This window comes from Ciconia boyciana, chromosome 8 (genome assembly GCF_034638445.1).
Source record: "Ciconia boyciana chromosome 8, ASM3463844v1, whole genome shotgun sequence".
Classification (NCBI taxonomy): Eukaryota; Metazoa; Chordata; class Aves; order Ciconiiformes; family Ciconiidae; genus Ciconia; species Ciconia boyciana.
The window spans coordinates 2,771,888-2,797,520 of record NC_132941.1 but is presented as its reverse complement, the minus strand read 5'-3'; the positions used below and the strand labels follow the sequence as shown (position 1 = coordinate 2,797,520).

Genomic DNA, 25,633 nt, shown 5'->3' with positions numbered 1-25,633 from the left:
CTGGGGGGGGGAGAATGATTTTTTTGCCTGCATTGGGCACACCGCCCCGGATGTAGTGCCGGGGGGGCGGGCGAGGCGCGCGTTTCGGTTGTGGCGGGCGGCGATGGCCGCGGAGCGGCGGCGGCGGGCGGCTGCCGAGCTGTACGGCCGCCTCCTCCGGTGGGTCGCGGCCCGGCGCGGGACGGCCGCTCTGCTGAGGGAGGCGGCTCGGCCGGGGAGGCTGGCAGGGGCGGGGAGGCTGGCAGGGGTGGGGGTGCCGGGTGGGGCCCCAGTTTGTGGGGAGGTTGCTGAGGCTCTGATTGTAGACCCGCGTCATTTTAGTTTACGCAGTTAAAATTACTGTTTAATGAGTACAGAGGAAAAAAAACTTTATGTGCCTTAACATTTTCATTTTCTTTCAGATTATATGAAGAAGGAAGGGAAGGTATCCCCGAACATCCGTATCTCTTTGAGGTAAATACATACGTGAAAATACAGCCATGTAACATGAGTCTGTATGTTTAAAACACAGCCATTGATCAACAGCCGAGATACGTGCAGGGATATCACGTTGCTGAGGAAAGTTTACCTCAGTATGCCGAGGAAAGTTTACCTCAGCAATACCTCTTTAGATCTACCTCACCATGGAGAAGGAGACCCGGGTAGAGACCCAGAGTGCCGCCCTCCCGGGGCCATCACCAGCCTTCACCTCCCCGCTCATTCCTGCGTCCCCCCTGATCTTTTGCCCCTGTTAAGAGCTAACTTGTTTAAAATGATTGTAAGGATCAAGTAGACGTGAGAGTGCTACGAGGTGGAGGTCGTGCGAAGTGCAGAAGGTGGGTGGTGCAGTGTGTGTGGCTGCTGGGAGGAGAGGAAAGAGCTGCTACAGCAGCTGCCCTGGGGTAGTATTTTCATGCAGGTAATCCAGATCTTCAAACTTGCAACTTCTGATGGCATGCTTTTTATCTAAGTAGTTTTATAGGGAATGGGATGTAGGTATGAAAATGGTAATTGCTTCTAATAGCTTTTGGAACATAGGGATGGCTGGAAAATCCCTTAACACTATTTAGTTGTATTAATGTTGGGATTTGTACGAGTTTGATAATAGTTTGAAAATAAAATCAGGTGGTTATTTAAAGATACAGCAATGTGAAAAAGTGACTAGACATGAAGATTCAAGCAATACTTCTCTGTGTGTATGCAAAAGCCTAAGTAAAGATTGATATTCCTTCCTTCTTGAGAACAGGCTTGAGTTATTTAATGTCTCCAAACAGTGTTTAGAGCTCTCATGAGGCAATCAGAGCAGTGATCAATTGATATTTAATGTTACTTTAAATAAGTATTCTCCATCTCGAGGATATCTAGTGACCGCAGGCGCTACTTGACAACAATGATCCCTCATATCTCACATTATCTGAAGTTTTGTTCATTGAACCAAACTTCAGTTTCTCATGGAATCAACCTGCTAGAAATTAAATTTTCTTTGTTGGTTAGTTGAAAGTTGTTGCATTTTCACAGCTGATTTGATTCCACCTATGGCATACAGTAACTGTGTTCTCCTGAAGTAAGAAAGCCTTAGATTCATGAATGGTTGCAATAGGGTTGGAAAACAGTTTGTGGAATTAGTTAATTTTGCAATTTCTGGTTTAAAAATTGCTGAAATGAAGCATTTATAGGTAGTGTATTAAAAAGTTTTAATTTTTTTTTTTTTCAGACTGATGTAGAGATCTGTTTGATTGGTGGTAGTTGCAAAAGTCCCATTGAAGGATTTTGGAATGGAAACAATATGATATATATTTTACAGAAACCAGTAAGTGTGTATGTTAGTTGTTAATTTTTAAATGTAATCTAGACTTGAATTCCCATGAAATATTTTCACATTCCTTGTGTTTTGACTTACCTGTGCACTTCTCTTAAAGCTGCACAACGAAGAAACTGACCCAATGGAAGAGTCAAAAACAGATGATGCTATTTATGCCTCTGAGCTTTTACCAAAGGAGAGTTCTGGACCAGTGGCTCTTTCTGTCAGAAGAGCAAAGTAAGTGTCAAAGGTCTGCCTCCCCTTTTGATGTCATTTTCTTTTGCAACTTTTGTCTCTCTTCCTAATATTCAGAACCTGTATTATTTTCAGTCCCCCAAAATTAAATTACTCATTAGTTTAGTGAGGAGATATGACCATTTTTCATCCTGCAAAGTGGCCTCGCTTGGCTAAAAGTATTCCTAACAAAGTAACTAAAGTCAAGCTACTGGAAAAGCATTTGTGAGTGTCGTGGTTTAGCCCCAGCCAGCAACTAAGCACCACACAGCCGCTCGCTCACTCCCCCCACAGTGGGATGGGGGAGAGAATCGGAAGAGCAAAAGTAAGAAAACTCGAGGGTTGAGATAAAGACAGTTTAATAGGTAAAGCAAAAGCCGCGCACACAAGCAAAGCAAAACAAGGAATTCCTTCACTACTTCCCATGGGCAGGCAGGTGTTCAGCCATCTCCAGGACAGCAGGGCTCCATCACGCATAACGGTTACTTGGGAAGACAAACGCCATCACTCCGAATGTCTCCCCTTCCTTCTTCTTCCCCAGCTTTATATACTGAGCATGACGTCATGTGGTATGGAATAGCCCTTTGGTCAGTTTGGATCAACTATCCTGGCTGTGTCCCCTCCCAGCTTCTTCTGCACCTGGCGGAGCACGGGAAGCTGAAAAGTCCTTGACCAGTGCAGCAACAACTAAAACATCTCTGTATTATCAGCACTGTTTTCAGCACAAATCCAAAACATAGCCCCACACCAGCCACTATAAAGAACATTAACTCTATCTCAGCTGAAACCAGGACAGTATCCACCCCTTATTCCATACCATTTACGTCATGCTCAGTTCTCACACTATCCAATACATTCTCGTTACCCACCACCACCCTTCCCATCCTTTGATATAATACACACATATCTTTCCCTTAGTCTATGGACCACCCCTATAAAATGTCTGTAAAATGTCCAGAAATGTCCACAAGATGTCCACTGAGTTCATTTAGTCCATGACTTTGGGCTTCATCTCTTATGGTTGTTACTCAGGACAGGAGAGGTGGTGTGTTTCTTGGAGTTATTGGGCACCAAAGCCAGCTCAGGTCAGGTCACTGCTGCACTTGCACTGCTTCTTGTAAGGCTTCTCCTCCATTTGTTCAGGTGGTTCCGGCTGTAGTAATTCCTATAACATGAAACTCAAATCATGGGTTACAACAATTTAAAGGTATTTCCATTACGATCTCCACCCCTGGTCCCTTTGGACCAGACCATCAGGTTTAACATTGCAGTGAAGTCCTCCCCTTGCCCCTGCTCCAGCTTGGACTTATCCACAGAATGTAGTACCTTCAGAAGTAAACTTGCTCCAGCATGCCCTCGTGCACAGCCACTGATGCTTCGAGGTGTGCCTGCTGCAGCATGGACTTCATCCACAGCCACAGATGCTTCGAGGTGCACCTTATCCAGCATGGGCCACAATCCCTTCAGAGGTATACCTGCTGTGGCACAGACATAACCATGGCCACAGACATTTCAAGATATACCTGCTCTGGCATGGGCTAATCCATGGGCACAGATGCTTTGGGGTGCTTAGTTGCTGGCTGGGGCTAAACCATGACAATGAGCTGTCCCATTAGGTTAATGGGACTGTCCGGGTGTAGGTGAGCAAAGAAAGCTTACTAAGACTTCAATGCTTGTTTTTGTAAGGCTTCTGTTAAACAAAAAAAAAAAAGTCTGATTGGGGTCTTTGGCTGTTATTAAAATACCAAGGCATGGTACCAAAACATGGTGACTAGTTTGCTTAGCTAACTTATCCTTTTAACATGCTTAAAATGTAAAATTCAATTATTATTTCAGAATCTTTAGTCTAAATTAAAATATTATATTAAATATATTCTCAGTTATGATATCTTACTTCCTCCTTTGTGTCTTCATTGTTCTACCTGCAAAAAGAAGATCATAATACTGCATTCTTTTTGTAAAATGATTAGATGTCTGCTAAGGAAACATGATAGATAGGTGTTAAGTTTTGTGTAAGGGATAGATTTAGCTATACTTGCTGGCATCTTATTTTTTTTCCTGTTCATATCTCTAGGCAGTTGATTTCCTTATATACAATGGTGCAAAATCCAAACATGACCCACTTGAAGATAAGCGAACTGGTTGTGCTTCCTCCCCTCTGGATAAGGTGTGACGGTTCTGATCCTGAACATACTTGTTGGCTTGGAGCTGAGCCTCTCAAAGCTGGAAACAAAATCACAGGAATCAATTTTTATGTGGTTACATGTGATGGTAAGTTTATAATGTTACACAGAAAATTAAATGAGGAAGGCTTAAAAATGTGGGAATATTGATGTAGCGATGCTGTCTTTGTTCTTTGTGTGATGTTGGCTTGGTACTGCTCTATATTCTTCGTTTTGAAAAACAAGAGGGGGGTGGGGGGAAGAGAGAGAGAAAAGAAAAGATGTTTTCAACCCATGCTGTGTGGGGGAAATAACTTTTTAATATACTAAGTGCAGCAGTATCTGTGCAGGCCCACCTTCACTCAGGTGCAATAACTTAGCAAATTGAAATTGCTCCCATTCAACTCCTTGTACAAGTACTGACTCTTACTAAACATTTCTATGTTAACACCAGCTCTTATTATCAATAGGACAAATGAAAGAAGAATGCTGGCTCTCTAAAGGACAACATGAGTTGTACTTGACCAAATGGAGTATTTGAGAATTAATTTTAAGTGCCAAATTTGAATTGCGTCAAATGTTTTTTCGATTCTTTCTTTTTTCCTTTCCTAGGTCCCACAGCTGATAAAACCTGTTTTGCAAACCTGGAAGAGCTCAAAATGGCACATAAAATGAAACATCATTCATCTGTTGTAGGTTTTTATGATCTATCATGCCTTCAATCTAAGTTTAAAAACTCTGGTTTTGGATTTATGATACTGGTTTTGGGAAGCTGTATAGATTCTATTTAGAATCTCATCTTAGTATGATTCTGTAGTATAATAGTCTCTTTTGAAGTAATATGTGGGCTCCCTGTGTTGTAATGCAGTTGTCTGATATTAGATCTATTTGTGTGTGTGTGTGAAATGCTTTTAAAAGTATTTTGCATGGGTACAAAACAATCAATGTTGTGGTGGCTTTGGTGTTGTGTTTTTTTTTTTTTTTTAATCTGTTCTTTCTAGGTGACGACAAAAGGATTTGCTCAGTATGAACTTATTAGAGCTGCTGCAATAGAAGACACAATTGTAGAATCTGAAAGCAATATATATGTTGATATTACATGGAATACTGTAGATAAGATTCTGGAGACACCCCCCCTAATTTCAGCTGCCACACTGGTAAGTCAAGAAGGAAAAAGCAAACAACCCCAAACTCTTGCCACGGTTTAAGTCATGAGTAGTGTGAAGGAGAGAAAATAAGTTTGACTCTTGACATTTGTGTTCATTCTTCTTCATATAAGCAATACAATGTGTTCATAATCTACATTATGATTGATGGTAATATGCATTTCACTAATGAAAATTTTAGGACACTTGATTGCTAAAGTTTGGAACTGACATAAACTTCTGGAACTTTCAGAATATTACACTGGAGTCTGGGGACCCCAGAAGTCCTGTATATCAGCTATATAGAGAACTGCAGTTTCTCCTTGTAAGTATGAGTGAGAAATTCCAATTTCAGATTTACATGGAATGGTGATTTTATGTGTTAATAATCTACTTTATTTAAAACTTCATCAGGTGTTTCACAGATAACTTTAAGCTTTTAGTTTAGAATAAACTTTGAGTTCAGTTTTGGGAATCTTGAATACAAAGAGGACAAATAATGAACACGAAAGCCAGGAAATTCAAGAAGTTTCTAAATTTGTGGTTAGCTGTACAGAGAGAGATGTATGATTCTTGGAGATGTTAACTACAATTTTAAGTATGACACATGCAGAACCTCAAACAAGAACTGATTTGTGGTGTTTTGGTTTTGATGCTGCCTTTAGGCTTTGGCAGAAGGTTTGAAGACAGGTGTGACTGAGTGGCCTGAGCCCTTAGAGTCTGAATCAGCTCTTGAACTGGTCCAGGAATTTCTGACTGGTAATTGCTGCTTGTTACATGGGGAGAGGGATATGTCACATTTCACAGAAATAAAAGGAAATTCCACATACAATTTTTAAAGTATTAGAATTAGAGGTGCTAATTTCTATGCTATAACCACCTGCACAAAGTAGTTAAATAGGTTAGTACATCTCTGTCATTTCTCTTTGTCTTAATATCTTGTATAAAAGTAATAATTGTTTCTTTATAAAATGACACAATTATGTTTAAAAAGCAATTGAGAGAGTTCTGGATGTGTCTTTCAAGTTATCTGACATTCACATGAACTTTAAACCTGCTAAGTGTCCCTTTGGTGGTGGAAAAAAATACTTTGATGACATCTTAAAATGAAGCATCCAAAATTACTAATTCCTTCTGAAAACTGTTGTGAACAATATGTGTCTTGTCAGGAGTTTAAGATATTAGAAAACAAATCTAAAAAGAGACTCAGATGTAGGAATGCACCATGAGATTTTTCAAATGAAACTGTAATTTTTTTTTAGGATGTAGATAAAACTTGGAGAAACAGACAAAAACTCTCTCTGACAAATACGTGTGGAAGAAAACTAGAGTCACTTATTAGATCACCTGCTACCCCTTACTGCTTCGTCACTGGAATTTAACAAGCTAATGCTTAGATAACAGAATGTAGTAAAGGTATATGGGGAAAATGTATAGCTTATAATAAAAAATATTAAGAAATGATCTTTTCAGATTCTGTGCTTACCCAGTAAAAACAATTTTAAAATGGATAAATTTTGTCTATTAGCCATCCAGTCAGTGTATTTGTTAATTATGATGTGCCCAGGAATTTATCTGATTGGTTTGATGATATTTTTTTTTCATAGTGGTGAAATTTATTTTTCTCCTCTACTAGATTTAAAGAAGAAACTGGATGGATATTGTATATCCGGAAACAGTAATGAAACAGAGGTATATGCAGTTTCCTACCCATTACCGTGTCATCTTGTTTGCCTTGTAACTGTAGTTATTTCAAATTTTGACTACGTCTTGTGTATTATTTATGTATATATGTAAATACATAGACATAAAGATGTAAAGAAAGATAGATCTCTTCCTGTTTCTGCTGTGTAGAAATAATGGCAGAAGGCCTTACAGGCAAAATTAGGAATTCCATAGTGCTGTCCCAAAAATCAGGGTTCATTTACCTGGTGTGCAAAATGCCAATATACACACAGAGCAGAGGTATTTTACTGCATATTTGCACACATATGGGTGCCTGGCTCAAGACAGCACACCCAGCTTTCAAATTAACAGTTATTTATACACAAAGCATTAACATATTCAACTTTCTAATGCATATGCAGTATTCCTCTATTAAATGATTGGTTAAAATCTCTTTGCCCAGCATGTAAATTAGCATGCATGCTTAGTTGTTCTTCTTCAACTTCATCATTTGAGTCAGTAGTATAATTGGGGTAGGTGGTCCATGAGTCGGTGGTCGTGATCCCCCCTGCCAGAATTACCTTTCCCCTAGTTTCCTACCTTTTTGGCAGATCTAAGCAGTTCTTCGTGGTTTACTAACTAGACTAGTAATACATCAGTTAAACTTCGGCTTTTCGACAGCCACATCCTGCTTATTAGACAAAGGTGCATTGTATAAGTTCCTATGGAGATAGGGTAGTGCTTTACAGTGGATTTCTATAGCAGCATCAGTCTTTATGTGAATTGTGTACTTACACTTGATTATTACAACAACAGCTATCCTCTAATAGAAAGTCCACTGTAATTTTTACCTTCAGAAAACCTCCCTCTTTTTTTTATTCTAAATGGTCTACCAGTGTCCCTTATACATTTTTTTTATATATATATAATTTAGTGGTGTGAAGCTATTTTAATTTACTTCTTTCCCTTTTTCCCTTCCATTTTCACTACCACAAGCTTGCAAATTGAACTGTATTATATCAACTGCAATTGCACTCCCTTTTCTTAACCATTGTCTGTCATCTCCTAAAGCTGTCAGTCTCATAATGTCATAGTTTCTTTCAGGAACTCTGACCTTTGTGCCATTGTGTGCTATCACTAATTTGCTTTTCTTGCCTAACTTAATGGTTTGGGGCCAATTTAATGGCATCAGTTTGATATCTGTCCTATTTATCTAGAGGTTTATGATGTTCTAAAGCAACGGACAAATTCAAATTATAAAAATGTCTTCCATTATATTACGATTTTTTTTTCCCCTTTCAGTCTACAAGGAAAGGTTTGGGTCTTTTTCCTATTGAGAGGGAAGTTGCGTTTTGTTCATGAGCTAAAAATACAAGGATTTCTATATTGGCTAAACCAGAAATATTCAGGATCAGAACAGGAAAATTGTTCTGAAAATACACGTATGTATTAATTTTGGCCTCCCAGGGCACTGCTAGGTATACGTACAGTTATTTAACTCTCTCTGGGTTCAGTCTCGCATAGGTCTTATCCTGAGTTAGTGCTTGCTGGACTGTACTCTTGCTATTTTCCAATGCTCTGTGCATCGTGCCATTGTAAGGCGGAAAGGACCATCTTGAGCTAAGCAGCTGGTTCTTACTAGACAGTCTGGTTGAGCTTTACTTGGCTATGATCAAAAGTCTTTCTGATAGTAGGCTCCACTTCCTGGTCCAAAGCTAGCAATTATCCAGTATGATAATTCTGAAAAGAATTATTCTCACTTTTAAATAAAAATATGCTTCCCAATTACTATGCACTAGTAGTTTCTGTGCAGTAGTTTCCCTGGCAAAGGGGAAAGATTAGTGATGCACTCAATTTTGATATCTGGAGAAAATTTGAATTCTTAAGGTCTTTGAATCTTAGGCATACTTTTTTTACTTAAGCGAAACAAACTCTTACAGAAAATCAAATGTGACACTGCTGCAGTGGACAGTTCAATAAAATCAGTCTTCAGTGAGCGAGGAGACCTTGATTTTGCTGAACAATTATGGTGCAAAATGAGAAGTAAGTGTATTGTGGTATTTTACCCCATCTGTTTTCCTTCAATTCTTCTGTTCTCTGTATCTACTATACTGTCTTGCTTTCTCAGTGAAATGAATATAAATTTCCCTGAGTTTTAAGGACTGATCAGCTCTTCAGAAAATTAGCAACATGCTTTTTCTAAAAGAGCTAATTTTAGGTACGTAAGATGATATACTTTCTTACAACATATAAAGGTAGACCAACATCTAGCAGGAGATATTATATTTCATTTTATTTGATTGTAGAAGGTACTAAACAATTGGTAGTACTCATCTGCTCTCAAACTGAAAACTTTATCTATAAAATTTTTGTCTTTCTAGATCTGAAGGACAATTTTTAAGTTGATAAAGCTGCACACAAACTTTATCGTTCTTGTAATGCAACTCACAGCCCTTCAGTAAAATGCATTTTTATTTATTTGTTACTATTTTTTCATATTACTCATTAACTTGATAAGCTGTTCCAGAGATTATAACAACTCCTTTCTGTTTGAGGGATGGAGTATGTCACTTCTAAATCCCTTTCATTCCTGTTAGTGCAACCATTGTTGTTTGAATCAAAACTAGATAGCTAAACTGTACTGTGATGACTGCAAGTGTCCTGCTTAAGGGCAGTGTCAGCTGCACAATGATGTGTAGAGGCTTGTTTCTTGCTTAGGAAGCAGTTAGTTGGATTAATAGATACTAATAGTTCATATTCTAGATAGATGCTGTTCCGTTAAATTTATAAAATGTGTTGAGCTGCAGTGTATGTAGAGAGAATGTAGCCAAAATGTGTTATATGACAGTCTGCTTCTGCTGCGTGCTGTACTCTGTCATACGCAGTTCAGTGGTCTCTTTTGATCATTGTTTCTTTAGAGTAACCCTTTTTAAAGTCATGCTATGACAAACTTAACAAAAAGCAATGCAGTCTGTCATTTCAGCTATCATTCTTTAAATGAGGGGTTTCGTTCTTGCAAGTCTGTGTTAGCCTATTGTTATTGACTTAACAGCTGGAGAGTGAGCCTGGGTTGATAAATAAAATATTGCATCTTTTTTTCTTAAGGTGTCAGTTCCTATCAGGAGTTGATAGAGTGTTTCACATTGATCATAAAATCCTTGGAACATGGTGAGATACAGCCATGGGTATGTATTTGTATTTCACAATAAATTTTATAATTTTGAGTTGTTTGAAGTAGAATATAGTTCTTGCCACTTAACTGCTCCTCGTTTCTCTGTTGTATTGTTTTTAAATTACTTTCATATGTCACAGTTTGCCTCTGTTTCCGCGGTATTGTACTTCTAAACGATGTTTATGATGTTTTGTACACAGTTACATCACAAGAAAACTTTTCTAATTTTTAGATTCATCAAGGGAGTAGCAGTTTGCTAAGTAAATTGATTCAACAGTCTTATCATGGAAAGATAGAGGTCGTTTCCCTCAGTGGCATCACTCCAATTCAAATGCTCTTGGAGATTGGTTTGGATAAGATGAAGAAAGATTATGTCAGTTTTTTCATAGGTAAGCCTGATATCTGTTAACATGATTAGAAATTGAAGATAAAAGGTACTCCATGCACGAAATCATGGAGTTTTTGGTAACCTTGATCTCACTTCTGCTCCCATCTGCTGAAGTGCTGTTTCCAGCCTCCTTAGTAATTGTACTTTTCAGTTGTATATGGTTTCAACATTTAAAAAATTAATTTGTTTCAAAATAACTATAGCTTGCATAACTGTGTATTTCTTTTTCAGTTTGAAAAAACCTTTAGGTTGAACTTCAAGTAAAATAAATACCAGATTTATATAACTGTGGACTGTTTAGTTTTCTTAGCTGTTTGCTGTAGGTGAAAAAATAAGACCCTCATGCTCTTTCTGTGTTTTCCTTTATGGTCTACATGGGCTAAAAGGAAATCATGCAAGGGTATTTATATGTAATAGGTGCGTTTGTACATTCTGTAGTATTTAGGAAGATATTTTTGATTACTCATATGTATATTATACTAGAAACAAAAGTGGAAAGATTTTTGTAAAGTACATTTTTTTTTTTTTTCTTGAAAACATTGTGGCTTTGTTTTCAGTAGTATAGCTTTATTTTTTTTTCTGAATCTGTGGGAGGGGGGTTGTGTTTTACCATTGTTACCCACTTTTCCTTCATCTCTTCATTTCTTGATTTCCTTTTTGCTTTGTCATCCTGTTTTCATTCTTTGTTTCATTTGCTTTTTTATTGTCACTATTTGTAAACCTATATGTCCCAAGGAAGATGGTTGTCTCAATGTGGTAGGTTTCTTCATTGTACAGCCTTGGTGGTAAATAAGATGATGCTTCTACCATGCCACTTTACAGGGTCTTTCTTGTTTTGAATGAGTAATCATGTCAATAAATAACATTCCAGTCCTAGTGACTTTGTGCTTTTCTTTGGTAGAAGATTCCCTGTTTGATTACCTGAATGTTGCTTACATTTCATCTGACACTATGTAGTAAATATATGTAGTAAATTTAAATTTTTTTGTTTCTCTTCCCCCTGTTCAATTTACAGGCCAGGAACTTGCAACACTAACCTACTTGGTGAGATGCTTTTTTTTTTTTTTTTAACTCTGAAAGCAGTATAAAGTAGAGCACACTTAGCTGATGGTGGGATGCAAGTCATATCATTCCTATAAGCTGAGAAACTGAATTGCAAATCATGAGGATGGGACAATATACTGCAGAAATGGCATTGTATTGTTTCCTTATTCATATATTATTTTCTAGGTATCTGATAGGGGTCATTGTCAGGCAGGACAGTGAACCTTTGTTCATACTTCGATAGCATGGAACTTTGTTCTGAGTCTGCTGGGCTGTTCTTAAAACTTTGGCTTCTCAAAAGAAGCAAGAAAATTATTTTAGTATACTGAGGATGTCTTGTGTGTGTGTAGAAATTGAGTGTCCAGTTAAGAGCTGAAGCTGTTTGCTGTTGCAGGATTACTTCATTTCCACATCAGTAGATCTACAAGAACAAGTTCATCGTGTTCAAAAGCTTCACCATATGCTGGAAATAATGGTCAGCTGTACAGTCTTACTTCAGTTTAAACATGAGAACCTCTTCCCTTTGACACAGTAATTATTTCATTTTTACTTCTTGCTCTTTAAATCACAAATAGATTCTCCTCGATAGTTGTAAAGAAACTCTCTTCAAAAAAAAAAAAAAGCAACCCTCCTTAACGTTGATGATTATGAGACTGCAGAAGTAGCCGTTGGATCTTCCTGTTAAAATTTGCTTTGTGACTAAAATTGAAAACCAAAGGAAATCATAAGATCTGAAGTATAGTTAATTTTGCACAAGGTTTATGCAGTGTTGCACAAGAATTTCTCCAAAGAAAGTTAGTAACTAGTTGATTCTTATTGTAGAATTTGCATGAAGTATTATAAGGAAAACCCTCTAAATGAGAAGCATGTGTTTCAGCTGCCGATCAGACCAGCACTTGTCAGGAAGTTCTATCAAAAGTAAGAGAAACTTCAGTCTTTGCAGCATTAAAATTCAGATGTGACTGACTACCTGACTGAATTTTGACATTTCTTGATTATTCTATCAGTGATCACCCAGAAATATGGAAGGTGGACATAAGTAGTGGGCATGGACAGAAGGAGGTTAAAACATCATGGCAAGTTAGTACTAATCCTCCAGTTGAACATACGACATCAAACAATACAGGTAGGGCATATTTGTGGTGACATGAAATAATGAAAGTACGCATTTCAAATTCAGTTTTTCTGCTGGGTTCAGTGGATCTGAACTTTTTCTTACTCATGTCTTCAGCAAAAGCAAAACAATGTTTTGTCTTTTAATAAAAAGGTGAGATGGTATTTAGAGAATGTAAAAGATTTTCACAAAGTGGTGACTTTCTGCCTTCTCACCTTTGCTGAATTTATGTTTTTAGAGTTAAAATGACAGAATAGTTCCAACTATGATGTGATTGTTAAATACTCTACACAGTATCTTATAATTTGTTTCTAAAGTCTTTGCTAGTGTATCTGAGAATGGGTTTGAAGAGTAATTTATCTGTTATTGAATGCTGGCCTCTAGTCAGAGAAGCAAGCAGGTGCTAAGGAGGGAAGACATGCCTTGCTGTAATCAAATGTAGAACAAGTGAAAAAGCAGGAGAATGGGGAAGAATTAAGCATATAGACAGGTATAGAAATAATTTGCCTTTTTGGGGTGAGGTTTGATACAGGGTAATGCTTTGGTAAAGCTTTCCTGTCATTCTCAATTTTTGTCATGAAGTGCTCCTTCAGTAAAACTGAAGTTTTGAAACCAGTTCTTGAAGCTGCTACAGGAACTAATCTCTACAATTTCTCTTTCCGAGAATAGTGTCTAATCACATCTTTTTCTTTTGTCTATGCAGGACTCTTTTCTGATTCCACAGTTAATGGAAGCAGTGAAGAAAGAATGTATTTTATTACAATGGCTAAGTGCAGTCAGGTGCATTTCACATAAATGCATGTTACTCTACAGGCAGGCACTTGAAAGGTACAGTAAAGAGCAAAGTTCAGTATTATCTGTGTCCCAACAGTATATTTAGAAACACTCTGTGATCTGAAGAACAGTACATCTTACTGAGTTATTTGCTTTGGTGTGCTTGGAGTGTGACATACACAGCTGTAATTCATCTGTACACATCTAGTCTGTTTATAAATGTTGTGCAATTATGAATGTACAGTATAATTATTTTGAAAATATAGAAGATATTTTTGTTCGTATCTTTACAAACATTCAATAAAGTTCGGCACTTTGGGGTTTTTAATTTTATTTTTATTCATGAAGAATGCAGTCAGAGACTGTTCAAACTGTGAATTGTCTTAACCCAACAAAACAAGCAATATTGTCATGTTTTCCTGGTGTCAAGTGACATTTCATCATCCACATGCATTTGGAAAGCTGTTCATCCAGGACATTGTGAACTTCTGACAGTTTGATTTTCTTTGTCCCTGTATTATATTGTGGAGTATTCGTGGGTTATACTTCTCTCTCCTCTTCACATTCATTTTTTTTCCCTCAGTGCAAAGTGAATTATTTTAAGTGTTGTATACTTTTGCATAATTTTCTGAAAAAAATATTTAGTATAATTGGCTGGGCATAATCATTTAAATATGTTGTTGGGATTAATTCCTGACAGTTGCATATGTTCTTACACTGATTAGATAGTGTATGTAGCATTTTGGTAGTGTAACTTTAAACAATTACATAGTGTAGTATATGCTGATTAACTCATTTGAGACAGAAGCATTTTGCATCAAGACAGAAACGTTTTGCATAAAAGAAAATATTAGCTATTGATAAATAAGAATAAGGAAAACTCCAGTATTCATGCTTTTTAAAAACTATAAATTTCTATCATTTCTGTTTTTTCCTCAGTAAATCTTATTTCTTATCCCTTTCCTAATATTACATTTTAATAGCTATCGGTTTAATAGTGAAAGCCTTTGAAGAGAAGCTAAGAACAAGGTCCTTTTTTGGATTTATGTACTGCTGCTCTGCATTTGGTATATGCACATGCAGTGTTGAAACTATAGTGCAAGCTAAATAGGAAACTTGTTTGTTGCTTTGCTTTAGAGGAATAATTTCAAGCACAACAGAAGGACAACTATAGCCCGATGGCCATATTCTGGAACAAATTTTTTATAATCATGTACTTAACTTGTTCCTACCTGCAGTAGAAGTGAATTTGAGGTGGAATATTACATTCTGGAAGTGCTTGGATTACTTATAATACACATTTCTGTGTGTAATATATTATAAAGTCGTATGAGGTAAACCTAGTTCCCTGTAAACAAAACTAGAGCGATAAGAGTCCTTGGTTTAAATCTGAGTCAGCAGTTGTCATCTTTGATTAATCACTTCAAATAATTCTTCTCCACACCTAAATAGTAAGGCATATATTATTCTAACTTTTAGACATGAAAAGTAAGCTAATGTTTAAGCAGTGCTCTTGGAATATTTAAATCCTTTTCCATTTTAAAATTATATGTCTGTCTCCAAATAGCTGTTACATGCTAATTAAAAGTCTATTGATGAACAGACTGAAATCAGAATTTGCAAACAGCTTTTTATCACTTGAAATTTGTACTGGCACGATTTGAATCACTTTAGACTTAGCTAATGATTTTTCTGGTGAACAAAATATATAGTAGATTCCAAAATAATAAGAAACATAAAGTCCGCTGCTTAAAATTAGTAGAAAGTAATGCAGAAAGAAAATATACTTTGGGTTTGATAAAAAAAATTAAATTATGTTTTGGGAATTGAATAGAAAAAACTATAAAAGCGCTAGGTGGATAGGTAAAGTAATATTTCTTTACCTTTACAGTGGTATAAAAAGAGGCATCTGTGGTAAACTTTAACCAATATAATAAACCAGTTGCATTTTATTTATTATGCAAAATGAAGGTGTATGTAAGCATACAATTTTATCTATGATTTCGAAGGTAGAATATTAGTAGGACAATACTGATGAATATGCAGAGTGTGAAAACTGTAGGAAGAACAATCTCTGTCACCACTTCCATGTGAGTAATCAGGGAATCTAAAATTTGAGAAATGAGTAATATGTAAGAAACGTAGTCTTCTGGAATATACTAATTGTTAACTTAGAGTTAACATAGATTAAGGATTTTTTGGCCATTTATGGCTAAGATTATTTTGTTAAATGTTGAGATTGGCATAAACAGCAAACAAACCAAACAAAATTTCTTAAGTCTGCAAAAGCTGGAGCAAATCCATGATAGTTTTCCCTCTCCTCTTTTTCTTTCTCAGGTAATTTTTGAAGATATGTCAGTGCTCAAAGGGCTGCAAAAATCATGCTTACTATGAATTAGCTTCAGTGCATTAGCAGTATTCTACTGTTCCTTTGATTTTTATTTGCAACCCTGCCCCCCCACCCCCCCCGCCAAGGGAAGGGTAGCAAAGAAAATTGTCAAAGAGAAATCCTTGGGAAGCACTTTAGCCTTTTTATGATTGTTTTGCAGCTCTTTGAAGAATTAAATGGGTTTTATTTTGTAGAATTTTGCTCCACAGATAAGCCTCAAAGAGTTCAGTAAACACAGTTAATTCACATAGAACATATCACTTGGCAGCTGAGGCAAAGTAGGATAAACTTAGGATGACTGCTTTGACATTTTCTACCATGTGGAATTTCTCTCATCCTTCTTATGAGACTTTCATCTTTCTTAAAAGTTTCAGAAATCCACTGCGGTAGACTATTCTCCTAGTTCAGGAATTATGAAAGGTCCTGAATTACATTGGGAAGGTCTTAAGAGAGGTGGATTAGTCTGGCACTATGGAAACTGCGGGCAAAGTCTGCTGTATTTACGTGTTCTTGAGCAGCTGCTGTAAGTTGTGCTGTTGTTAGCTTTGTTACGAGGAGTATGAAAGAGCAGAAACGTGGCTTAACACTACCTTGGGCTAGTACTTAGCCCATTTTTTTTTAATAGTTTCATTTTATGTAGAAGCCAAACATTTTAGAGATTTTCTGTCTGCATGGTTGTCTTGATTTCTCTGGTTTTGTTTTATGTTTGAAAGAGCATTTAGCACATTTATTATTTTAAGGATAATACTGTTATCCCTAGCCTTAGTTTTAAGTAGTAACTCTTACAGTTTGTGTATTCCATAAATGGATCAACTTTGGATGTTAAGCTACAGTGGTTTTAGTTGGAGGGAGTAAATAAAGACATTTGTCTTTAGAGGCTTGTTGTATTTGAAAGCTGTTGTGCTTTCAGGGAGAAAATTTCTTTTAGGACCCACTAATAGCAGTATTCACAGAGAAATTTAAAATCTGAAAGTTACATAATATGCTTTTATAAAACAAAACAGAAGATACATAATTACCTGTAGCGAGGAGTTGGTGTGTGGTAGAGCAATTGTCCATGGCTGCCTGATACCAGTTTTCCACCTGAGAAAGTTGACATGCAGCAGTTCTATTAGACTGTAATATTCTGTCTCATTCATAGCAGTGTCTTTGTCCCTGAACATTTGTCCGCTACAATTGACTTGAAACTATTTTATTCTGTCAACACATTATTTTCTGAAAGTTTCTTTGTATCTTTGTGATTTTTATTGCAATCTATTTCTTATAGTTAATTGTTTAATGAAATTTTTAAAAAGCAACATAATATATTCCATATTATTTTCCAATAAGGTAGCACATATGTGTAATTTTCTGCCTAGAAATCTGACAGAGCACTGGTAACTTAGGATTTAGAATTTTTGTTCATGTCAGTTAAGTCCAGTTAAATGCTTTAGAAACAGTAACTGAGGTTGTTTCTACTTTCTCTGTCTCTGGAGGCCTGTGTATTTAACACATGCCTAATTTACAGAACCAAAGCATCAAATTTCATGTACCGTATTCATGCAAGTTGTTTCATGAAATTCAATGTTGATATTTGCCCCATATATTGAAGAAAAAAGAAAAAGAAAAAAGAATAAAATTAGCAGTTGACGTCACCTCTCTTGGATTTGGGAATCCATTTGCACTGATAATCTTTTTGTAATAGTCAACGGATGCCTTTGGGTATCGTGGTTTGTTCTTGTTTTTAAAATCAATGTGATAAAATCCAAATCTTTCAGAGAAGCCTTTGCTCCATTCAAATTTATCCAGCAGTGACCAGGCAGTATAACCTTTGACATTAACACCATCGTTTAGAGCTGTAAACAGAACACAAATTATTCTGTTAAGCTTGTTGCTTGTGTTTATCATCCTTAAAATATGGTTCTGTAGGTGTTTTGTTTTAGACCAGAAAGAGATGGGGACGGGGGAGGAGGACAGAAAAGTGGCAAAGTATAAAGTAATTTAGGTTCTTTGAAAATGTTATCTTTAGCTTAGAGGTACTAAAGCTCTATAAGAATGGTAATTAGGTGCAATTTCTCTTTTCTAAAAGTGGAAACTGATGATCTATTACAGCATTAAATCTCATGTAGGTTATTGCATTTATCAGTATCAGTACGTTTGGCTAGGTTGTCATTTTTGTGAAAATTTATTAGTCTAGTTTGCTGTCCATTTTGATCTGTGAACATTTATTTCTGTAGGATGTAAATTACAGGAATAAAAAATAATCAGAAGGTGAAAATGCTCAAAAAGCTCATGCACTAAAAAGATGTTTTTAAAGTTACCTTTCAGTATTTCATTAATATATCCTTTCAGATACTCTATCCGCCATTCATCACATAGTTGAGTACACTGTACCTTTTCAGAAACTCCATTCTCTGTCACATAAATGAGAGGGTTCCCATACTGTGTCTACAAACAAAGATATGTTTAGACCGGTTCATATAAACAAAATTGTCTTATTTTGACAGAACGTGAGATTCTTAGTAAAATGTATTAAAATAAATTTTGTAGATTTACTTACAGTTACCTTTAGTAAGAAAAATACGCAACTAGGAATTTAACTACAGTTTTTAAAATTAATTAATTCTATAGTTTTCTGAACTGAAATTAAGGTGATTTTTTTTGGCAAATAAACTTTCCAAAGATACAGGTGAAACTGTTGAAAACCTAAAATAGTGTAAGTGCAGCTCCTGCACGTAACTAGACATTTTGTTTACTTCCTTTTAAAGATTTACTCTGTAATCACCTTAACAAAGTTGAGTAATCTTCTGAATCCCCAAGGCACAGAATATAACCATTTAGGTCCTGGAGCTGGCCATTTTGGGTCCACCAGTTCAGCCAAATCACGGTCAGTGTGGTAACTGGACACTTGTAGAAAGGGAAAGCTCTTCTGTATAACATAACGAGTAGTGAAATGACCTATTCCCAGGAAATCCGATGTGCCTTTAATATAGGTTTTCTCTTGCACTGAGAAAGTTGGTAATCTTGATGTCCCCAGGCCCTGCTGGGCACTCTTCCTACCTATCAAAATAATTATAGGAAACATACTTCTGAGGAGCACAGAAATTTGTTTTCTTTACCTCACCAATGATAAATACGGTTTTCCTGAACTTAGTGTTAGTGTAGGGGACAGTTTAGTTTGATTGCTTTTTTAAGATGAAATAATCTTTCATCCTTTTGGTTTGGAGAAGTAAGTTGGGTACAATACATGGAGAAGACAGTGAATTAAAGTGGTTTTTTTTCCAAAGAGCGTGATAGATGTCAACAGAATGCTTGGAAACAGAACATGACAAGAACAGAAGTGCTTTGCTGCTGGGTACATTGCCTATCTTATTCATTCTGTGAAACAAAGAGTGGAGCCTGTAGAAATACAAGCTTTAGTGATGAAAAACTGCTGGTTCTTTGTCCTTAGGTGGAAAATCCAGAAAAATATTTAGCAACTCCCTGTCTTGGTTAGGCCGGTAAAAATGGACTGTGCGTGAAAAGTGAGGTAGTTGCTGCTTTTCCAGTTTGGAGCACTTGGATGTGCAAGTGTTGGGCTCAACAGCAGCTCAACTTTTTAGTTCTAGTATGTCCCCCCAAACCGCTCAGGAGCTGTCTGGCCCATGAGCCATTTGTTGCTTAGCCTTGTCTCGCCTGTGTCCCCGTACTTGACTAAACTATATGTTGGTCAGGGGCTATTCCATTGTAATATGCATGTTACAGTTGGTTACTGGGGCTTACCTACATAATTCTTCATAATTTCTGGATAGTCTCCTCTGTAAATTGGATTTGCAAACCATCCCAAATGAAACTGTATGTATCTTTCAGCAGCGTCTCTGTCTGTTTGGCTATGTGGATCAACAGGTTCACCCCAGCCAGTAGTTAGGGAAATTCCAACCATACCTTAAAACACAAACCGACAATTCTGCAGTTTATGCATCATCTTTAAGCCCTTAATATAAGTAGAAGCGTAATTACAGGATGAATCCTTATTACCTTGCTGCTCACTACGCCATGTGTTATTGTAAGAGTGCCATACCTTCGCATGAGTCTGTAAGTTAAGTTACAGTTAGTTAAAAAAGTTAAGTTAAAAAAAAAGTTTCAAAAGTTAAAGTTAAAAGTAAAAAAAAAAAGCATATGCACATTTTAATCTGTTATGCCACAGTCAGTATAGAAAGCTAGTGAAGATCAAGAGCAGTTTTTGCACTAAGGTGCATCTGAAAATAGCACATAATTTATGTATGTTGTGGAAGGTTTCATTTCGTATAAGATGTCAAAAAAAAGCATTTATGCAAGATTCTTTCCCTAAATTCCAGGAGGTCCCCATGAAGGTAATACACAGCATTCAGTATAGTGTTCTGTCCAGCGTCTCCAATCTTTGGATGTCTTTGCCTAAGTTATTCAGGCAAGTGAAAGTTTATTTTCACGAGAGCTAGCCTTCCTGAAGTCACTTGCAAAATTCAAATTCGTTTCAACAGGTCAGGATTTTATTCCTTGTTTCTAGAGTAACCTGGATATTTTCTTATTCAACCAGTTTGAAACATCTGTAAGAGAGACACTTAAATTATAAGGGAAAATTTAAGTTGTTGCAACAGTGTCATTTCATCCTACACCTGAATATGCATTAGTAGTTTAAAGTCAGGTGATAATTTTGATGTCCTAGTTGGAAATGAATGATATAATTGCAAAACTATATTTCTGTTTAAAGAGCAGAATAAAAAAAACTTAATCAGTCTGCCAAAAATTCTTAATTTAGACATAATTTAAAGCACGTTTTAGTTTTACTTTAATTATATGGTGTGCTGCTTTGTATGCTCCACATCCACCGAGCTTCAGTCCTGGTGCATGTTCTCCTGTTTCATAACCCTTTTCCGCAACTGCCTACAAATACATAGAGTTAGTTATTCTGTGAACAGCAGAGCTAATGAATTTGCTACCATCCTGTGGACCAAGATCCTGTGCTCTTCTGTGTGGTCTGTGTCTCTCAGTCTCTTCTCTCCAGTCCCCTTTTTCCTTCCCCTCCCCTTGGCTCCCGTCTGCTGCCCCACTGCTTGGTTGATAATATGCTGTGGCTTGTTGGAAACAATGTGTTGGTGGCTAGCGTTAGTGGACTAATGCGCCAGCTTGCTGTTCCCTGATGGAATGCATGAAGGCAAGTTATAACTGCCTTGCTGATTTCTGTGCCTCCCTCCTCTCCAGCTGATGATTTTTCAAAACTTCACTGGAATTTCATGCCTTGAAACTCTGCCCTTGTGCAGAATCTGGCCACTGAGATTTTTGGGCACAAAGGTTAATGGCGTAAGTCTCTCCCTCTTCCTCTCCCATTTTTAACCTACTTTCCTGTAGCATCACTTCTGCAGAATTTTGGGAACAGAACTGTGTAATGGGAGTGATTGGAAGGAAAGCATGGATAACTTACCCAAGGATTACTAAAAGTAATCCAGTGTTTCACACGGTCGCCAAACTTCTCAAAACACAGATTTGCATAATCGTTAAAATAATTTATCATGCTTATATTTTGCCAGCCACCATACTTTTCTTGGAGAACCTTCATAAATAAGAATTTCAAGAATCAATAATGTTATTTAAAGTTCATCTGCCTATTAAAGACTTTTATTTATATTTCAGTAGCTCAGAAGGAGATTTTTCAAAACTTAAATGTATGTAAACTACAATGTAGCTAAAATGCAAATGAACAGAAAATAACTAAGCACACTTAAAAGCATGCAGGCATCTTTAAAGATTTTTCTAAAGTACACATAGTTCTTAAACTTAGAAATAAATTTCCTGTCAGAGGCATTTATTTTAGACATTTCACTAACTTAAGTATTGTCTAACCTGTGGCAGATCCCAGTGGTAGAGGCTCACAATAGGGATAATATTATTTTCCAGAAGACTATTAATTGTATCATTGTAGAACTGTATTCCCTTCTCATTCAATTGCTCTGCTGATGAATCACATAGACAAGAAATTACCTGGACTGTTTTTCAAATAACTGGAAGAATAGAAATGTAAAAATTTTAACCAGGGAATTTTACATTACAGTGCTGGGTATACTGTAATGGATGTGTAATGGTTCAACTCTGTTCTGCAGACAAAGAAACAGAAATCTGTTTAACTGTAATGTTAAACAACTATGGTATACTCAGGAGTAAAATTACTTGCCTACTAATACTGGTAAGAATATGGTGAAATTGTTATGCTTACTTTTGATGCCAGTGGGCATAATCCGAGGCCATGAGATAGAGAATAGATAGTGATTAACTTTCAGCTCCTTCAGTAACTGAATGTCATCCTGTGAAAAGAAAATCCAGTTAACATATCTCAAGTCCAAGCAGAATAACTCTTCAGTTGTTCATCTGTCTTAAATAGTACTGAATGCAGAAAATCTATAGAAAAGAGGATTCCATCAGTTATTTACTGCATTTGCTTTGAGATGATGGCTCTTTCTACTTGTATATTTCTTTTTGCACCTTTTGTTTTCTTGACTCTGGAAAGAAGTCTTGTAATGTGTTGTGTTAACAACCATGGAAACAATGGATTCACCATCAAATAGAGGATGGAAAAATGAGTTGAGGTATTCTGCAACACAATTATATTTACGTCAGAATTTGTGGTGTGCATGTTTTAAAAAATAACGTAAGCCTGTAAATCTTAACCTCAAACATTTTAGCTTAGGTACAAAACAATGATTACACAGGCTTTCATTTACTGTGTCATACTGGAGTTAGCACAAAAAATAAATTCAGTATAAATACATGTTATTCTAAGAAATCATACATCTTTGATATTAAATGAAATTAGAAATTGATGGTATATGAGCCAATGCAGAGAATTCGGATGATGAAAGCAAATAGAGGAAGAGTGCTTTTATATAAAGAGGACCGTGTAACTGAACACATACAAGCAAGTTTTAGAAAGTATCTCAAAATGCAAGCCTACAGTAGTGAGTAAATGTTGAAATACTATCTTTTATGCCTGAATCCTCTCTGAAAAATAGGTTCTGTGATCATCGTGTCAATCTCTTCTGATGCAACAGCCCAGTGAGCTTCAGAGTTCCAACCTCTCTGTGGGTTTTTATTAAGCTGTTCTTTCAAGCTTTTACTTGTTTGAGAGAGATCAAATGAAATCTCTCCTGCATTTTCCCATTTTTGGATAGCAAGGCATAATTAGTTTCTTTCCTCTTAGTTCTTGCTGAGACCTCTGGTTCTCCCTTGGATTTCATATATGTGGAAAAACCTCAGTGGAATATAATTTCTATCAAATTAGTTGGAATTCCAGTTATGTAATATTGGCTTATCACAGTCATTTAGATTCCTCTTGCTGTCTGTGTGTCTGTCTTTCCTCCAGGACAGTAATTCTAAAATTGTTTTTGATAGTTTCAAGCTTGGAAACATATTGCTAATAGAGCTGCATTGATTATTTATTTGTTATCCATTCAAAAAAATGGAAAACATTCAGACTGAATTTTAAAACACCTGATAGTTTTGTTGTTCTTAAATATGCATAGAAAACCTTCAAAGCTGCTCAAACACAAAAAAGATGTTAATCTTATTCAAAGCTCAAATGCATTCTTTGTGGTTGTTATAACTAAGTATTTTGACTTCCCACAAAATTTGGAGTATTTATTTGGACACAAAAATCCTGAAAAACAGATGTATTTGGGGAATAGTGGGGTATTATTGGTTCTATGAGATTATCAGGAAAGAAGATTTTACTGAACTAATTGAAAATATCAGCCTTTGGCTTCCTAAGTTGAATGTGGCTGTAGAGCAACCAAAGCATTTCATCTTTGCTGTTATTTCAAAATGGGAAATCAGTATCATGAGGTAGCTCCAGAATGTTTCTAGAGGGATAACGATACCTTAACTTTGTAGTAGCCATCACATGCTGAATCTCCTGTTTCATTTCTAAACACTTTCCCTTTCTTGTGAGTAAAAGCATCCCAGATACTTGGTCCTTTCCCATCCGTGTCCCAGGCCCCTTCAGTTTGGTATGCAGAACTTCCAACACCCCATAAAAAACCTGAAGGTAAAAAGAAGTGAGTTACGATTTAGACATTTTCCTGCAAAACTCGTCTTCGTACTAACTTTTCGTATGAGAAAGTAATTGATACACCTTCACAGCTGCATAGCTTGGTGTGAAATGCACATGGCTGCATGCCTACTCAACAAGAGGCCAAGGTTTTCTATGTGAAACTTTATTGGTGCATTAAAAGGGAGTCTGAAAATGTGGTATAGACCAAAGGTATCCCTTTCTCATGCACTGAAAAAGGAATCTAATTCTTTCATATATTGAACCTTGTTACTATTATTTTAAAGTGATGAGGTAGTGCGTTGATAGCGTGGCAGAAATGTCTTACTGTAAGAAAAAATTAGGTTCCCACATAATTTCTGCCTGCTAATTTTTATGGGTTTTTTAGCGAGTACAAGTTTAGCTGTTGTTATGTAAAATATATAGAAAAATTCTGGATTATTTTCCTAGTATTATACAAAAGGACATGATTAATCCATTTCATAAGCCACTTAAACACTTGAGCATGAAAACAAATCAGTGCCTATATCTTTTTAGTTTTGATTTTGGTTGAATGAAATGTGTGAGTGTGTATAAATATATGTTGAAGAAAGGACACCGTTTCATAAAGCAGTCCTGAAGAGTGAATTAGATAATACTGAACAGCTTGAAACAAACCCAACACAATTATTTCACTCACATTCATTTCTTAACTTAGCTGCATCACAAAGGATATTTTTAGTTTATAATTCTTCATTAGTTGTAGATAACTTAAGAAAAAGGAGAAGTGTTCTCAGGTGTGATTTGTTATACTGTGCATCTTAATCATAGACAGGAAAGGGAGATCTGGATATGAAAGATTAGTCTATTAGCATTTACTCTAAGTTTACTGTTCTAAGTGACTATATGAAGTGCAGAGTTATGCAAATCCTTATATTTCCAGGGCTAGGTGCAGAGGATGATATTAAGTATGCATTCTGCAAGAGCCTGAGTTTTTGTTTCTGCCATTTCCCTGGAAGGACAAGGAAAACCTTTTGGTAGCTTTATTGTGCGAACAGACAAGTGGATCTAGAGCATTATAAAAACCACAATCAATTGTAGTTCAAAAGTACCAGCTGGAAAAGTGCCATAATAGAAGGAGCCTGGATTTTTCTTTGTCCACTGGAAATCCTCAGCTGTATTCAGCCGTATTACCAGCACAAGCATATACCATATTCTCAAAAGGTAAGTCTTCATTGCTGTTAATTTCATCACTGCAAAGTGTTCTCTGCAAGTTCCTGCCTGATAAAATAGAAAAGCATTGTCAGGTGTTGCCGCTCTACAAAGTAGGCTTAGGGTGATCAAAAGGAAAAGCTTCTTTTTTCTGCTGAATGGGTATGATTTTCGTTGAAGGCTAAAAGCAGTCCTTGGGCTAAGTGGAAGATGTCGTTAAGCTTCTGGCAGGGTGATGAAAATGAGAGAAGAAAGAAGTGCAAAATTATAACTATTAAAAGCACTCCCTGCATATTTTCCATCATGCTACTTATCTTTACTATACACTAAAAGTCTCTTTGTTGGTAGCTGTTTTGTTCTGGATTTCAAACTGTCCCACCAGTGTCAGTAATTAAAACCCTGCAAACAGTGATTGTTGAGTAGGAGCAAGAAATAGAGTGATTATGCTGCTAACATCTTGCCACCTAAATACTTAAGGGAAACAAACCTTGTGGAAGTTGAAAAGGAAAATTAATACTTGCAAGTGTTGCACTTTTAATA

General features: G+C 36.4%; 2 protein-coding genes across 2 annotated transcripts; one reads left to right on the top strand and one right to left on the bottom strand.

The window, feature by feature from the left end:
• The first annotated feature begins 53 nt into the window (after positions 1-53).
• Positions 54-14,013, top strand: ZWILCH (zwilch kinetochore protein). Its single transcript, XM_072870169.1, has 18 exons — positions 54-159; positions 402-453; positions 1,694-1,789; positions 1,899-2,017; positions 4,089-4,285; positions 4,789-4,868; positions 5,178-5,333; positions 5,575-5,646; positions 5,987-6,080; positions 6,958-7,013; positions 8,927-9,029; positions 10,092-10,171; positions 10,391-10,547; positions 11,562-11,590; positions 11,985-12,121; positions 12,413-12,508; positions 12,598-12,716; positions 13,408-14,013. Exons 1-18 carry the CDS (start codon positions 104-106, stop codon positions 13,497-13,499), a joined length of 1,791 nt encoding a protein of 596 aa, XP_072726270.1. The 5' UTR covers positions 54-103; the 3' UTR covers positions 13,500-14,013.
• Positions 14,014-15,469: 1,456 nt separating this feature from the next.
• Positions 15,470-25,117, bottom strand: LCTL (lactase like). The gene is made up of 13 exons (XM_072870221.1): positions 24,994-25,117; positions 23,733-23,893; positions 22,076-22,163; positions 21,706-21,815; positions 21,287-21,415; positions 20,653-20,748; positions 19,864-19,918; positions 19,609-19,770; positions 18,632-18,906; positions 18,168-18,294; positions 17,503-17,702; positions 16,887-16,950; positions 15,470-15,585 (listed from the first exon to the last, which is right to left on the bottom strand). Exons 1-13 carry the CDS (start codon positions 25,115-25,117, stop codon positions 15,470-15,472), a joined length of 1,707 nt encoding a protein of 568 aa, XP_072726322.1.
• Between the last annotated feature and the right edge of the window lie 516 nt (positions 25,118-25,633).

Excerpts from the sequence above, each read along its gene's own strand:
- LCTL (XM_072870221.1), bottom strand. The coding sequence starts at position 25,117 with ATGAAGACTTACCTTTTGAGAATATGGTATATGCTTGTGCTGGTAATA. Across the intron at positions 21,416-21,705 it reads ACCACTGGGATCTGCCACAG|GTTCTCCAAGAAAAGTATGG; the intron begins GTTAGACAATAC and ends TTATTTATGAAG. Across the intron at positions 18,295-18,631 it reads GATTACTCAACTTTGTTAAG|ACACAGTATGGGAACCCTCT; the intron begins GTGATTACAGAG and ends CTTTGTTTGTAG.
- ZWILCH (XM_072870169.1), top strand. The coding sequence starts at position 104 with ATGGCCGCGGAGCGGCGGCGGCGGGCGGCTGCCGAGCTGTACGGCCGC. Across the intron at positions 160-401 it reads CTGTACGGCCGCCTCCTCCG|ATTATATGAAGAAGGAAGGG; the intron begins GTGGGTCGCGGC and ends ATTTTCTTTCAG. Across the intron at positions 7,014-8,926 it reads GAAACAGTAATGAAACAGAG|AAAATCAAATGTGACACTGC; the intron begins GTATATGCAGTT and ends AAACTCTTACAG.